The 16,782-nt window shown below is 35.4% G+C and overlaps 1 protein-coding gene across 5 annotated transcripts in view; it reads left to right on the forward strand.

Annotated features, from left to right (window-relative positions):
- The window catches only part of THSD7A (thrombospondin type 1 domain containing 7A), a 264,274-nt gene that overhangs the window by 186,838 nt on the left and 60,654 nt on the right, over window positions 1–16,782 (forward strand). For all 5 annotated transcript variants that reach the window (XM_041418267.1, XM_041418270.1, XM_041418271.1 and 2 more), the window contains 2 exons: window positions 7,437–7,628; window positions 15,919–16,153. In XM_041418267.1, coding sequence (XP_041274201.1) covers window positions 7,437–7,628; window positions 15,919–16,153 — 427 coding nt within the window. The remainder of the gene's footprint in view (window positions 1–7,436; window positions 7,629–15,918; window positions 16,154–16,782) is intronic.

The raw sequence follows: 16,782 nt of genomic DNA on the forward strand, positions 1-16,782 counted from the left end.
TTAAAAAAGTCAAAATCATATTTTAAAATTTAGTGTTTTGTTTTAAGAGGTATATGTATCTTCTAGTATTTGCATAGGCAAAGGACAGCAGTCAGTGGCCTTTTCTCTAAGTCTCTGGTTTATCTGTGCAGGGAGGGTAAAAATGTAAATGAGATGATGGTACTTGTGCTTGTGCTCACAAGTTTCTTGTTAAAAAAAAAAAATAGAAACATATATGTTTATGAGATTCAAAATGAGTTTTTTGGTTAAGTGGCCGAAGTACCATGTTTGCCATTTTTCTTTCAGTAAGGACTAGGCTGCATGAAACTACTCTGAAAGCAAAACCACAGTAAATTTGCACACACGAACCATCAAATCAAACAGTTTACAATCCTACAATGTTTACATATCATTAAACTGTTAGACCAACTTTCTGTCATTTTTGCATAACGAACAGATGTGAGTAAGCAGTGCATTTGTCTTCATCGAAATCAGTGCCGTTTCTACTTAGGCTTCTTAGAAGAAAATTACTTCAAGAATATTAACCATCAACTAATTAAGATGTACTTAATTAAATGCAAATGCTACTTAGCAAAAGCGATTGAGAGAAAGGCATGTGATTAGGGAATTAGCAACTGATTTAACACTTGGAGTTACCGGCTAGGCACCTAAGCATTAGAAAGGAATGCAAAAGCTTCTCTTGATAATAATAACACAAGAGCAAGATACACATTCTTTTCACATTGAGTTTGTTGAAAAGCTTAGGAGTCAATGAAGTAGGATATTTTGAGGTCATACTCCATCGTTTATGTTACTTTATGTTTGATAATTAGAGAGGTTAAAAATTGTTCCAAATAGTGAAAATGTATCAATTTTTTTGACAGCTGATTCAGGAGCTGTAATGGAAAATAATTACTAAGGTAATAAGACTCTTGCTGCTGTTTTGAAAGGTGCTGCCATTTTACTAACATTAAAGGGTTTTTTTGGACCAGGTATGAATAAATACCATCAACATGATATGAAGGATGGTGGGATTAGTAAAACATTTAAAGTTTCCTATTGGCTATCAAAATATGTGCTATTTCCTAGTATTGAACTGATTGAAGGGCAAAAATTGTTCTGTCAGTCAGATACTGCTGCATGTGCTGTTTTTTTCTTTTTTTCTTTCAAATACTCTTAAGATTGTTGAGCTAAACAGGATGGTAAATGATGAATTTCTTGTAAATATTATAATTTCTCCTTTCTGTGCCTTATTTGATTAGGTTTTCAGAGATTAACTTCTAAATTCTCCCCACTGAAAAATGTGTCAGCTTTTTGAAGTTGTGTATACATTTTAATTAGACGTGCTCTGAGACAGTGTTCCTCAGAGAACTCCTCCTGTATAAGGAAAAAACAAACAAGAAAACAGAATTGCCAGAAAAAAAAAATCTGTCCTGGGTCCTTTTCTTATCATTTTAAAAAGAAAACATCACACTACTTCTGGAGCTTCTAGGTTTGGAAGGAAAACATATTTTGCTGTCAATGCTCATGCTAGGCTGGCATAATTTTTCTTGTTGTGGTGAAGTTTGGTAATCAATTAGTGATTTGAAAGAAATGCAGAAGTATTAGAAATTAAAGCAATAATTTCAGTTTATCCTGGTGATTGATTACTATCTGCTCATTTGCAGATATAAGGTGTCCTGACAGGTGAAGATATATGAGGTTTTGATAAGTTTGATAGCTTTTCTGTAGTGGGAAGAATTTCCATTTTGCATTAAACTAATCATCCAATGTGTTGACCAGGTTATTACTAAAGAAAATCTTGTATGAAATTTCACATCTGGATAAATTAGTACATTTTCTTACCTAATGATTTTCTCAATTTTTTTAAAAATTATCTTTAGAATAATTACAGTTAAACTCATTAACACTGCTTCTATACTCTTACAGTGTAGTTGTGACATTCCTGTAACTTTGAGGCAGGTGGATTATGGGTTGATGCCTTTCTAGTGGAGAAGGATATGGTTTAATGTGGCTGTGGTTAATGTTAGTTCCAAGTGAAAACAGGACTGAGCACAGAGAACACATCTGGTTTTAGTAAATTTTGAATATAGATAGGCATATTTTGTTCTTCATGGGCAGAGTCCACACAGAATTTTTGGCTCCTCAGCCAGTCTGACACATTTTGAGATTGACAAGGGGGTCAGTGTAAGGACAGGTCCTCATGTGAAAGGAATGCTTATGGGAAACTGCATAGGAGTTCAAGATAAAGAACATTCTCAGCCATTTCAGCCTTTACAACTCATACTAGAAGCAGTTAAATATTTTCCTGTTGATTATTTTTCTACACAGGAAAGGAAGGAAACAGTCAGTGGCAAACAACACAGCTCACAGATTTTGCTATTGTGTGAAGTAATACTGCATTTTTCTCCTGCAGCTTCCATGCTTAGAGGCATTACTGAAGGCAGTTAAATAATGACAAGGCCTCCTTCACCTACAGTCGCAATAAAAGTTGAGCTCTGGATTGCTTTTCCAAATATCTCAGCTGCCCTGCCGTTTTCCAATGGATGATACATCATGTACAAGATACCGATAAAAGAGGCTTCTTTCCTTCAAGTTGAAGATATAATACTAAATTTGAACATATTGAAACAAGCAATAAATAATATAAAGTCTGCAGTTCAGTTTTAGCATTTGGGCTCAGTTGCTGTCATTACTTCTTTTATGAACTTTGAAATACAACTGTAAAATTTCTTTTACCAATGTAGGATATTTCTGTCCTTTACTGATTACACAGGCATGTTAAAAATAATGTTATCTATTAAAGTTCAAAACACTCTCTTGATTTAATTCCACTTATTTTTATTTTATTGTCAAAATTTACTTATCAGGTTATAGGTCACTCTTTCAGCAACAATAACTGGTTTCCTCATTTAGAACTGAGACCAGGCTTATTGACTTATAGGGCTCCAGCAGCTATTTTACTTTATGCTGATTTTTTTTAAAGTTGTTCTCTATGCCTCATTGAATCTTGCAGTGATTTTACTGTTCATTTTAAGGCTTAAAAAACATTTTGCTCTCTGTTAAGCGCTTGCCTTCCCATTTACTGCAGGTCAGAATTTGACAGCAATTTTTTACTGTGCACTGAAGCATGCACCATGTTAAAAGATGCACAATAAGCAAGAAGGTTTCTTTACCATGTCTCTCCGGTGATTCCAGCTCTAGGAATGCTTCCCATTGGAACTTAAAGCATTTTACAAGAAACTTAAATATCAGATACATTTTACAGATGAGTAGACAAAAACACAAAGGGCTGACATGATTCAGCTACATTAACCACACAATGTGGTCTAGCTCAGCCTTTAACATCCAGACTAAATTTTCACAGATACAATACCTACTTTGTGAATAAAACAAGAATGGTGATATGAATACTGATATTTATTAATCATTTTCTCCTGAATGCTATTCACAAGCTACCTCTCTGATCTGTAAACATTTGCCTATTCTATAGTTTGGGATTTTTTTCTTGTTTGGCTTGGTGTTTTTTGGTTGTTTTTGTTTGTTTGTTTTAAAACAACCAAATAGTTGTGTAGTTCAATAGTGGCTCTCACGTGGGCATACATACAAGGAAGTCTTGAGCCAAGGAGTTGGCCAAAAGGAGGTCTTGATATAGTGACTTGCTTTGCTAATTGTTCAGATGGATCCAGCATAATAATTGGATAAAGAGATGTGTATTCAAAAGGCTATCCCCTCAGCACTCCTCACTGATGTAAATCTGTAAAAAAAAAAACAAACAAAAAAAAACCAATCACAGTGAAGGCTTAAACAATTTCTGACATTTTAAATTTTTGAAAAAAAAAAAAAATCTTTTGCCTCCTGCCATTTTTATGTGCTGTCATTTCCTTAAGTGCTATTTGGAGATTTTAGTCCAAAATGTGTGTCTCTTGCCTAAGAGAGAAATATAATTCAACAACATAGGCATTGTTTTCAAATATGCAATATTGCTAGATTCCATTGCTAGATTGTAATGAACAAGTCAACTGATAAGTGGAGAAGAGTTTTCTTGACAGAAATGTCATATTATGTTTGCATGTCTCTGCTTTTACTTTTTTGTCATTCTGCTGTTTAGTGTATAACTAACCCAGGGCAGACGCCTTTTAGTAATTTTTTTTTTGGAGTTCTGTCTTCAATACTTATGTGACATAAATTTATATCCATAGTGTTCAAATAAAATCAGAGAGTCATTGAATGGTTTGAGTTTGAAGGGACCTTAAAGATCATCTACTTTCAACCTCTCTGTCATGGACAGGGACACCTTCCACTAAAACAGGTTGTTCACAGCTCCCTCTAACCTGGTTTTGAACACTTCCAGGGATGGAGCATCCATCATGTCTACAGACCACTTATCCAGTGCCTCTCCTCCTTTGCAGTACAGAATGTTTTCTTTAATCTTCTGTCTTTAATTTAAAACCTTTCCTCTTGTCTTATCATTACATGCTTTTTCAAAAAGCCCCTTTTCATCTTTCTTGTCAGATGTTTCAGTTACTAGAAGGCTGCTATAATGTCTCATTGGATTCTCTTCTCCAGGCTGAACAACTTTGATTTTCCCAGCCATTCCTCATGGGAGCCTTCTGCTCACCTTCAACACTCAATGGCAAACATTTTCAAACGGGACTTTTTCTAAGTGGTCTTTACACTGACATTGTTCTCAGCTTGTGGTTGAGTGGTTCTTGGTGGTTGACTACACTACACCCTTTAAAGAGGAAGGCAAAAATGGTCAAGTTGTTCATAAAATCATTAGTGAAATGTCAGAAACAATTTAGTATAAATAAAATATTTCCCTGAAGATAAGAAGTACCCATTATAAGACATTTCTTCCAACTACATTTCTATGCTATTGAATTAATCAGATAAGAATTGGACACTTGACAAAAACGAAATGGCAATATGTAAGATAGATATCTCTAGAATGTTTTCTCTGTAAAAGCAAAGAGAAAATAGGACCTTTGATTTTGGGAGAGAGTGAAAGCTTGGTTTCATTTGAGATATAAACTCAGACTGAAACTAAGTTAAACATATTCTTCATTGTGGCACCAAATTAAGCTTGAGTTTAAATTAAAAAAAAAATTAAAAAGCCAATAAGTGATAAATAATTTCAGTATGGTGTCAATTGTTTATACTGTGACACACTATTGTAATAGTAGCATTTCTTGCAAAGTGTGCATGTATCATAGCAGTTTACCTTACTGAGTCTTCTCTAGCAATGGAACAATTTGAGAGTAGGTTTCACCCCTTTTCTAGCTTTTTTATCCTGTCTGAAAAAGAAGCTTAGTTCTCTCCTCTATCTCTTGTCCTTGAGACCAAACAAATGCCCTTCTGATGAAGCAGAAAGGAATCCCTCCTGCACTGGTGTCAGGGTGTGATGATCTGCAATATAACAGAGGGAACAGTTGATGCAAAGACTAAGTCCAGTGAGGGAAGCAGAACTTGGCATGGGAGAGCCAGGAAGCCTTTGGCAGGGCTCAAATTTGTATTTTAATATGGGAAAATATAGCTGTTGAGACTGACTTGATCTCAAAGGTCTTTATAATTCAGATGAATATGACTACTTTAGGCTACTTTAAAAACATGAGCTGCAGGATTTTCCCTGGTTTTCAGAACCAAGGAAGATTGATGTTTGTACTTCTGTTGTGCCTAAATATTCTGTATGACTAAAATATTTGGCACTGTTCAAAAGGATCTAATATTGAATGGATTGCCTTCATCTTTAACCCTTTCACAAAGAATTTGGTTAACACTTCTGGGTCTCATGATCTGATTTCGTACTAAAACACCTCCTGGTTTCAGGAACTCAGTTTAAGGGATTCTTATTTAAATGACTGTAAACTTTGAATGGCAAAAAATGTAGTTTATGTACTTTCTGTTTTGATTAGTATTTGATCCAATTCATTATTATACATCTATTGATATAGATGTATAAAAGTCCAGTTTGAGACTCGGTAAAGCAGAGTTTTTACATCTCTAGCTTCATTGATAATATGCTCAGTTGTTACTGAATTAGCTTTCAGAATCCATTGTGGTAGTGACTAACAGTTACTGATGCCTTTATGATTCAATTACAGGGTATTTGATCAATATATCTAACAAATATTTTGTTGTATTGAAGACTTACATTCATTTGCAAATATTGATAAGACATTATTTTGTTGACACTGGCTATTAAAACAAAGGGGTTGACATGATGGTCTTAGGAAGTGCATAATGTAGACAACTCCCGTTTTGTCCTGTCAGGATCATGTAAAATTCAAGAGTGTTTCAATAGATGAATCATAACAGAAGGTTTTATACCCTAGTACAGCAAATATCATATAGCAAAAAAGGAATTGAGATGCTTTGAAGTGTTATCCTTTTTAGAAAATTTAAAAAAAATGTTTCATGTTTACAAATGAGCTGGCTCTTTCATGCCTTAATTATATGTGGTTGTCAAGGCCTCAGAAGTCCAGTGTACTCTTAGATGCAACATTTTCTGTTCCTCATAGCAGGCATTACGTTGTGCTAACAAGGCTAGAGTGCTAAAAACTGGACCTGAATCTTTGTCTCCTTCATTTTTTCCATCATTTTCTCCAGCATGAAGATTTATCATGATACTTACTGATATCAGAATACGTGGTCATTCATTCTTTCCCCCTTAATAAATATTTATTTATTTGATCAAGATATCATGTCACCTTGCAAAACTATCCATGTTGTGATTAAGGTGCTGTTTGGACAGATCTCAGACACAGCGGTCCCACTATTATCTGATTGAAAACAAAAGCAACCCTGCTACTTAAATACTAGCTAATACATCATTAAGCAATTCACACCAGCCTGGATCTTATTATTATAATGAAATGTGTACCCACAGAATACAAATGCATAGATCTTGTTATACCTCCATGACACAAAGAGTGATATGTTGCTGATTTGCCAACAAATTAAGATCTTTCTAACCAAACAACACTTAGACTGTAATTTACTGCAGCTTTTCATGTTTTGATGGATAGCTGCAATTCAAAGGATGAATTGTGGATTATAAAACTGGCTAAGTTAGGATGTTTTTCCCCTTTCCCCACAAATGTAGATGAAAACTGTGTCATTTCTATACATGCATCTCTATGTACACAGTTTTCCATAGGGTCGCTATATACTCTGTTACATTTGGATTTTGTGTGGGACCAAGTATGTACAAAACAAAGACTAAAGACCACTCAGGCTGGCATTCACTTCATGAGAATATCAAATCAACTTAGGTTTAAGTATGCTCTTCTAGAATCAAGGCAGAGGAGACAAGTAATAAAAAAATCTATTTACCTTGTTTATACAGAAGAACAGAATCTAATTTATTTGTGCGCCCATCTGGACTAGATTGCTCATTTTAAGTTAATTTAACAAATGATAGACTGCTACTGGCCTTTTTTTTTGTATTTTCCCAGGAGAAGAGGTTGACAGGCAGCTGTGCAGAGATGCCATCTACCCCATCCCGGTGGTGTGCGAAGCGCCGTGCCCGAAGGACTGCGTGCTCAGCGTGTGGTCTGCCTGGTCCTCCTGCTCGCACACCTGCTCCGGCAAAACCACAGAAGGGAAGCAGATGCGCTCCCGCTCCATCCTGGCCTATGCAGGGGAAGGTAAGGGCTCACACGCTCCTCTTGGATTGTCAATCCTCAATTGCCTCTGTAATGTCAAATTTCTTGATTGACAGAAACAAATTACTAGGTCACATTGTGGGTTTTTCTATATAGCAAAATTGTTTAAATGGTTGTCCTACATGTACTCCTGGTACCTAAAGCTATTTTAAAGAGGGTTTATTTTGCTTGCTTCAGTTAATGTTACTATAATTTTTTAGTGTGCCTAATGTTACTGTTTCTATTTCAGATATACGATTTTCTTGTTTTCATTAAAATTAAACAAGACAAACAGTTCATCAGATACAGATTAGCAACACTAATTTATGTCCAATTTGGAAAGGTATAAGTATCCTGAATGCTGAAAAGATGAATTTCAATGGTTCAAATATTAGCAAAAGGGTTTTGTAGTTTCTTTTCTCTAATTGGTAATTTCTGTTACCCCATTAACATTGTTATTCATAGCAAAACTTTGGGTTTTGCCCTGCAAAACCTTGAATGGTTTCCATTTATTCAAGTGATCCTTGTGCAGTGTCTGCAGCATTATGCAAAGAGAAGACTTAGCTAGAATATAAAGGAGAAGACAAAACAGGTTTTAGATACAGGTTCATGGCTATTCTTTGATGATTATCCATGTTTCCTACAACTCTTTTTGTTTTGGTTTTAAGTATTTGGAGGGGTGGTTGGGTTATAGACGAAATGTATTCTGTACATAACATGGTTCAAACATGGACATGTCAAGTGTGCCAATGCCTCGTGCTACACCAGGAGCCAGGAGACATAGCCACTAAAGGGTTCTTGGGAGATGTTTACTCACATATATTACTGACAGAAAAGTTAAATGCCTCAATATAAAAGCATTACATGTATGTGTTAGTTCTTCTTTTAAACTATTGACCATTTTATTATTTTATCTTAAGAACAAATTTAGCTGAAAAATGAAAGCTGCAGGTATGGAAGCAATGAAATGGAATAGCTGTACACTTTGCTGTTTGCAGACACGGCTAACATTGCTAAAAGTGTACTGTGTATTTGGCAGAATTTGGGTGATTGTAAAAAAAACAAGAGCAGTTTCAGCCTTTTCTCTGAAAGGAATCTTTGCTAGAAATGTAAGTGGCAATCAGAACTGTACTCTATTTTAGTAAGTGATGCAAATAATAAACTACTTAGATCTAATGTAACAAATTAGAAACACTTCTAAAATTATAAAAAAATTTGGTTTGTGGTGCCCCTATTTTTTTATATGGAGTGTCAAACAGACTCATTTGGGTGAAACACAGAGCCATATAATTCAAATAAACATATATTCATGTGCTTCTTGCTTGTCCCTGTAGGTCAAGACAATAGATTTTCTATATACTTTTGTAATTTTGCTGACAGAAACTTAAATCCTGACAAGCATGCCATAGTTCAAAACCTAAATTACTGGAAAAATTATTTCATTTTCTTATGCTTAATCTTAAAAAGTACTTCTTATTCTGACTTTGATACTTAGTACAACCTAGGTTAATTTACAAGGCTGCAGATGCAGCTAAGCTGTTCAGTGCCACCTGGATTTTGGGTATGTGAATTTTATTAATATTTGTTGTGTCATGATCAGAATCAGCACAGAGTGATCACAGACTGACAGATCTCAAACCACAGAGGCTGTAGTGAAGAAATCCCTAAAGTAAGGTTGAGAAAGCTAATGCATTACCTGGGTGTTTTAGTGCTTCAGCTTTGCTCAAACCCTGGCTTCTTTCCCTCTATTTCAGATTAAGTTATTCTGTGCTTTTTTTAAGGATACAAGCTGGTGGGTCTACCCAGCTTACTGAGGAGTGCACTCACATCTCAATCAGATCTCTTCAATACATTGCTTCTTTTTGCACTCATACAAACTCCAGAGAAGGAAAGTATATAAATACATGGAAGAACCTTCCAAGGCTTAGGGTATTTTTACAACTTTAGCTGGAAAATACTTTTCACCTTTTCTTGTATTATATTAAAAATCTATCAGTTTAACATTTTTTTATGCTTCAGTGGAATTAGAGTTATTGTCATCTTCCTCCTCATACTCCTCTTATGCCTCTTAGTCATTTGTTATGTGACAAAAAACAGAATGACTTTTCACCTCCAGAATCCCATGACCAAGATCAGCTGTGTTCCAAAAATATAAAATACTGGGTGCTGGGAGGTCGTTTCTTGTTTTAGGAGCACAGAATATATTAATGTATTTGAACATCTGTATTCTACTCATATAAAAGGAAGCTTCACATGAACATTTTTTGGAAAACATGCAGTTCTCTGTTCTATTCAGAACTTAGAAAAATGCACAAAACTATAGATGGAAGCTCTGTAAGCATCATGTAAAACTAAAAACTCCACATCTCATAAATGTAAGACCGATAATTCCATCTACACATTAAAGCTGAGTTCTGAAAACAGCTATCAGTTCTGTTCAGGTGAACATTCACACAAGTTTTCTTTTGGACTACTGAACCTTTTCTTGAGCTGTTGGTATGAGAGACAGACCAGGCTAGGAAAGCTATTCCATAGTAATTTCTGTATCCTGTTGCCTTGAGTTTTTACCCAAAACACAATAGGACAAATATATACTATTCCTATTATATATCAGGATTGGATATTAATTAAAGAAAAATATGCAAGACTGTTGCAAATCCATGAATAAGGATAAATTTGTATTCTAAAATGACATAAGGAGTCCACGTGTGAGTCCTTGATCACACACATCCTCCTGCTAGTCATTCAGTGCACAAGCCTAGTAAGATCAAAGCAATGCAGGCATTGCATGCGCAACGAATACTGCAATCCATCAAAGTATCTGGTACATTTAATTCTCATTCATTTGGGTACTTAAACATGAACACCCCCTAAAATTTTTGAGGATCTATAGATACATGTGAAATAGGTTTTTTATCTGGCACTCAGATGGCTCTTTATCAAGTATTATCTGTGATTCAGTTTCTCTCCTCTTTGAAATGAAAAATACTATATTCTACCATTTTTCTTGTTAACATTGGCATATAACTGTCTGTACTAGAGCTATGTCATTTCACAGTTAAGAAATTTTTTTTTCCTCTTATTACCCATAAATCTCAGCTGCTGAATTGGTTTGAAGAAACCATCAAGTTAACATGACTGGCCACCAGGAAAAAAACACAGTCTAATAATTTTTTAATATGATTTAGAATAGGAATAATTCAGTAGTATTGTAATAATTCCTCAGTGTAAAGAATAGGTTCACAGAAAAACTATAAGCCATACGTAAAATACAGCAAATATAAGCCATATGTAAATTACAACAGTGACAAAGTTTTCTAATGAGCTCTGGGATACCAACTGGCCCTCTAGCACCCCACTGATTTCTGCTTGAGCCAGGAGCTGACCTCAGTTGTACCCCTCTCATCATCATTTCCTCATTCCAAACAAGACCCTTTTCATGTGGTCAAACCACACGCTGCAGAGCCTCGAGCACGGTGTTGTCATGGACATCTGGGATTGGCTTATTTACTTGCATTCAGAGGAGAGAGAAAGGGGTCTCTTCACAAGATAAAGACTTACTGTGCTTTGTGAGATGACTCCATGTGGAAATGAGTGTCACAATAACAATTTTTTGATATTTTTTCTGAGATCATTGTCCTCAGCTTGAAGGTTTGAAAGGCAAAGGGATTTATAAATTTGACTGTCTGTGAGACTGCCTATAGTGTTAGCTCATTTGTGTCACTGTCAAATATATCTTCATGGTACAGTAAGAAACTCAGAAAAGTCACTGTCTGAAAATATAAAATGACAGCAAAGGACATAGTGATGTTACCTAATACATCATACAGTTGTTCTGCATAAATCTAGTAAGGTATTGTATACAGCTCCGCCTATTTCTTGAATGTAGGATGTGTCTGCTTTTGGTTTATATACTGCTTAATATTTCTGTTCTTCTTTTTATTCCCTGCTTACAATAAATCTTATGTAATGAGTAGTGTGCACTAAGACTGTTTCACATTACTACTGGACCTGAGACTAAAAAGAATTGAATTAATCTCAGCTTTTCAGTAAGTAATAAATATGTAGATTGATTCTGTTTTGATTATAAACTGCGATAGATTGGAAAATTGGTGCAATACAGCATAACAGTAAATTCGTGGGTACATCCTAAGTTTTATCAGTAAAACCAGTTTTGGAAAAGTAAAGATTTAACACCCCACCTCCCAAAAAAACCCCAAACCAAAATGAAAAAAACAAAACTCGAATGCAAAGAAGAAAATAAGATGACAAAAAAGCTTAATTTATTAAAATGAGAGGGAAGGAAAATTTTTTTATTATTATTCTCTTAAGGCAGGGATGCATATGTGCAGCAGTGCTTTGCTGTGGGTGTTACATGCTCATAGATCAGCAAAGTGTAATGCCAGAAGGACTCTTTGGCTTGACCATGTAGCACAGAGCACTAAACATCATGGTTAGATAGTATAGAATATTAGTTGTCCATCTCATCAGATACTCTGTTTGACAGGGACCAACAGCTCTTCTCGTTTGTCTGCAAGACTGATTTATTGAATATGTAAGAAATAGCGGGAACAAAGGAATTTCTTGTCAATACTTAACAGATGATTGTTGATATGCTTTAAAATTTTATTCCTGTTAAACTCTAATACAGTTTGACTTCATAGTTGCAAACAAGTTATGCATAGGGTTTTTAATGTATTTACTCTTCCTACATTTATTGAGTTTTTTTTTTAATTTTTGTATTTTCCTGGCTTGAAATAACAGTGCTTGGTAATTAAATCTGAAAGCACAGAATTGAGTATTTATTTCAGTAGCAATTTGCTCATTCACAAAATAATAAGTTTTGGAGAACGTGAGTTTTTTCATGAAACAGGAATAAAAATACCCACTTAGTTTTGGAACTATGCAACCTGAATTTTCAGGCAAGACTTACTAAGTGACCTGACATCTGTGTGAGAAAGGTGAGCTAGAGCAGGGTATGTTACTGTTCTTCTTTTGCTCAGGAGCCCATCAGCTCAGATTGCTGAATGTAGTGAGGGTCAGGGGTTCATAATCTATCCTGTTAAAGACTTGAGGACAGACCTTGCATTCACCATGAGTCCACTCTGCATCCTGACCTGTTGTGTGTTTTGGACAGGTCTGCTTGGTTTGTGAAACTGATATAAACCAGGGGAGGAAGCATCAATGTTTGCAGAGCAGGAACAGTCTCGGTTCTGACTGTGTCTGTCTTCAGGAAGTGCAGCTGCCTTGAGAAGTGCCTACCTCCTGTCTACAGCAAAGAAATGCTGTACATTTCACACCCATTTCACTCACTAGAATACAAGAGGCACTTCAGTCACATCTGTTTTCTCAAACTTTAAGACTATTCCAGCTGTTTTGAAATGCATTTATAAAACTATACACATTTGCAAAAACAAGTGATATCAAAATGATTAATTAAAATGATCCTAAATATTTTAAATAAATGTTTAATGATTTGAAATTTGAAAGTTATCGAGTCAACATTGCAAAAAAAGATTTATAAAATCCAGTCATTGAATATCCTTGAACAAGGTGTCTTACCAATTAGCAGCTCCAAACCAGGCAGAAAAGCAATCCAAGTGCATGACAATTCTGTCAGCTGTTTTATGAGCAATATGCAAGTCCCTCTGCAAAGCTACCCTTCCCTTCCAAGTCTACTTTGCTTAAAAATTCAAACCCAAAACTAAATGCTTCAGGCCCAATTGGTTATTGAATCTTTGAAATTATTATTTTTAGTACTGCCAAGAAGTTATTTACTGCCATTTGCTCATCTTTTATTGTAAAAGGATGTGTTTATTATTGCATGTCCCTTTTTGCTATATTCTGATGAATTCAAATGTCTGTTTTATTTTCTTTATGTGATACTCATTAACTTTTTCATTCCTGTCAACCCTCTTCTCTACAGGGGATATGCTCATAAAGTTGTTACCCCTACACAGATGTTGTAAAGGGCATCTCCAACTGCCAGTTTTCCAACACCTTCTGCTTTTTCTGTACCTAGTTAAATTGAAGGAAGCACAAGAGAATGCTGTTTTCCTGGACAGAATGGCACATTGATTTTTATTTCAGTAGTATTATTTCCACATTTTGTTCAGTCTTTGCATGTTTTTTAACTCATGGTTTAATCTGAACAGAACTGGATTCCCACTGAGCTGCAGACATTCATGCCCCAATGTTTTTCACTTACAAGTCAATGTCAATCTCTTTTTTCCCCTGAATATATATTCTTGCATAGCTGCCGAAACTGAACCCAAGTCGCTTTATTCTCAAATGTCTTAAGAACTGGGGCCTGTGGCGTTCAATTCTGGTAAAATATTTTTTCATACACACCCCCTTTAATTTTTGAATTTCATTAAATATTTCCCTTGTGTTATTCTTGATCTAACATCAGATGAAAATACTTAATTTATTAACCTTCCTTATATCTCTCAAAATTTTCCTTCGTTAACCTTTTTAATGGAGGAACATGTCTAGACTCCTCACGTGGATCAATTCTTTCTTCCATGACAAATTGTGACTTTATTATTTTCTTCTCTTCAAAATATACTCACTTTCCTAATTTATTTGCTTATATTCCTGTCATCTGGTGTTAGCTGATTTTTCTTTTTCTTGAAGGATGACGATTAGATAACTTTATGAAACTTATTACATAACTGTAATTTCATGTTACCATTTTTTAAATTTCCTTTTTTAAGGAAATGCATTTGGCATTTTGGTTTTTTATGCTCTGCACACTGACATATATTTTAAACAAATCTGGTAGACTTGAGTTGCATCCATTTTGAACCAAAAAAAAAAAATCAAGTTATTCTTTAATTAGATTCACCTCTTTGTAGATTTTTCTAATCCCCCTTTGCAAAATTTAAGATTAGCTAGTCTGTGGCATGACATCTCAATTAATATGATGTTTCCTGTTACTTGGTTAAATCAATATTTTTAGGAAAAACCAAAAAATAAAATATTCCTAGAGAAATAAATTGAGAATTAAGATTTTATCTTATGTTTTCATTAGAATGAACCTTTTCTCGTGTTTGCTGCAGATCTAGACCATGCAGAATAACCTAGGATAGAAAGTATTTTTATACTGGCAATTTGATTTTCTTGTGTTGGAGTATTTGAAGCATCCATTGTTTCTTTGATTACATTTACTTTTTTTGTTTAATTTCAACAACGGATACTTAAAACCCCTTCCCCATATCTGTGGAGCAGACAGTCAACCTGAAGTTCAGTGTTGGGGTATAAATAATATACTCTAAAACATGCATTTGGTGGGAGGATACATTTTAGAGAAAAGTCATACGGATGATCAGCATTAACTAATAAAAAACTCCTATTTCAATTGTCTCTCTTACTTTTCTTGTATTTTAGGAGAGGATAAAATGTTGCTTAGATTTTTTTTCTGCCTTTCCATCAGTTGGAGGTAGGAGTCCCATTGTTCCTTTAGGCCAGAATCTCAAACCTAGGTTCGAGTAACCCCAGATATTTAGCAAGCATTATGTCTGCTCACAAGGCTGGACATGGAACAGCCTTGATCAGCTCTGGTAGGAAAGACCTCTTCATTTCTCCTGGAGGACTGGGAGGCCAAAGTAGGTTTGAAGTGCTTGTATATAATGAACTGAACATACTATCAAAGAAACTAAACACAACAAAGATAGCATTATCTGAGCTTTTCTTTACAATCATTGACACCTGATTGCATTTTAATCTTAACCTGCAATAGGCTTTGTTATTTTAATCTGGGCTTGGAATTGCCAGCTGTGCCATCCTCTTTGGTTTACATAATATGGATAAACATCCACTGGGAGCTAGGACAAGAGCTCCAAAAATCTTTTCAATTCATCTGTGAATTAGACATAAACAGTGGTCATTACACATGTATAATTAGAGTAATTAACCATTTCTTCTGTCCACAGCCTTCATACATCCTTAAGTGATCTCTTGCAGTCTCTTCTAGAGAAGCCTGAAATAAAAAGGCTGTAGATCCCTCCAAGCACATTAGTGTTATAGAAGTTATGACTATTTTGTTATCCTTTTGGTACAGACTTACATTCTGTCCATGAACAGTTCTGTGTGGCTTGTTGACCGAAATTTGTCAAAGTCAATATTGGGCATATGAAGAGGAGGAAAAGGGGAGCAGCATTTCTTTCATGTAATCAAACTGATAATATATAATTAAGAAAATTTCAAAGCGGGTTGTGGTATGTGTTTTTTTTTAAATAAAAATTGTATCTCCTTCCAGTGAAGGATCATTTGCCCTCTTTTATTGTTCCAGGAGGAACACAGTGCCCGAACAGTAGTGCCCTCCAGGAAACGCGCAGCTGTAATGAGCACTCTTGCACTGTGTATCATTGGCAGACTGGCCCGTGGGGACAGTGCATAGAGGACACGTCTGTCTCTGCTTTCAACTCCTCTGCCAGCTGGAACGGGGAGGCCACCTGTTCCGTGGGGATGCAGACAAGAAAGGTCATCTGTGTGAGAGTCAACGTGGGACAAGTAGGCCCAAAAAAGTAAAGATCTTTAAAAGTATCTTCACGCTGTAATTATGTTTGGATTTTACTGCTTTATATTTTTATCACCAATGACTGCTTGCAAAGGCAAAAAGACCCTCTTCTGTGTGCTCTCATGAGGGGACATTTCACCTTCTAAAAATACAAAATTTGCACAACAGGAAGACTGATAATACCTTTCTCAGTATGGATTTTAATGGGTGATATTTACGATGTTGGTCCTGCTGACAGCTGAATAAATCCAGTTGGGTCCTTAGCATCATCAGGTTGAGTCACAATAAAATTCTTGGAGTATATGTGTGAAATTCAGTGCAGCAACATTTCCCAGATCCTTGTGTTGTCCAAACAAGCAACACACTGTATGGATCAGTGCAGTTCCGCCCAAAAATAGTGATATGAATCTAAATACACTAAAGCCCTTCTCAGAACCAGACCAAGGAGCTGCAGCATAGTGGAAAATGGCATGACATTAATTTGAAACAGTTTGAACATTAGTTTGACAAACGTTGTGATTTTTTTCCCCATTTATGTGGTTTTTTAAGTTATTCCTTGGCCCAATGATTTGGTTTTACAGTTTCATGTGTTACCAGGGTTAAATACAGATTAGCTGCTAGTAAAATGCGTTTGAT

Source organism: Onychostruthus taczanowskii, unplaced genomic scaffold (assembly GCF_017590055.1).
Source record: "Onychostruthus taczanowskii isolate IOZ18803 unplaced genomic scaffold, ASM1759005v1 scaffold59, whole genome shotgun sequence".
Classification (NCBI taxonomy): Eukaryota; Metazoa; Chordata; class Aves; order Passeriformes; family Passeridae; genus Onychostruthus; species Onychostruthus taczanowskii.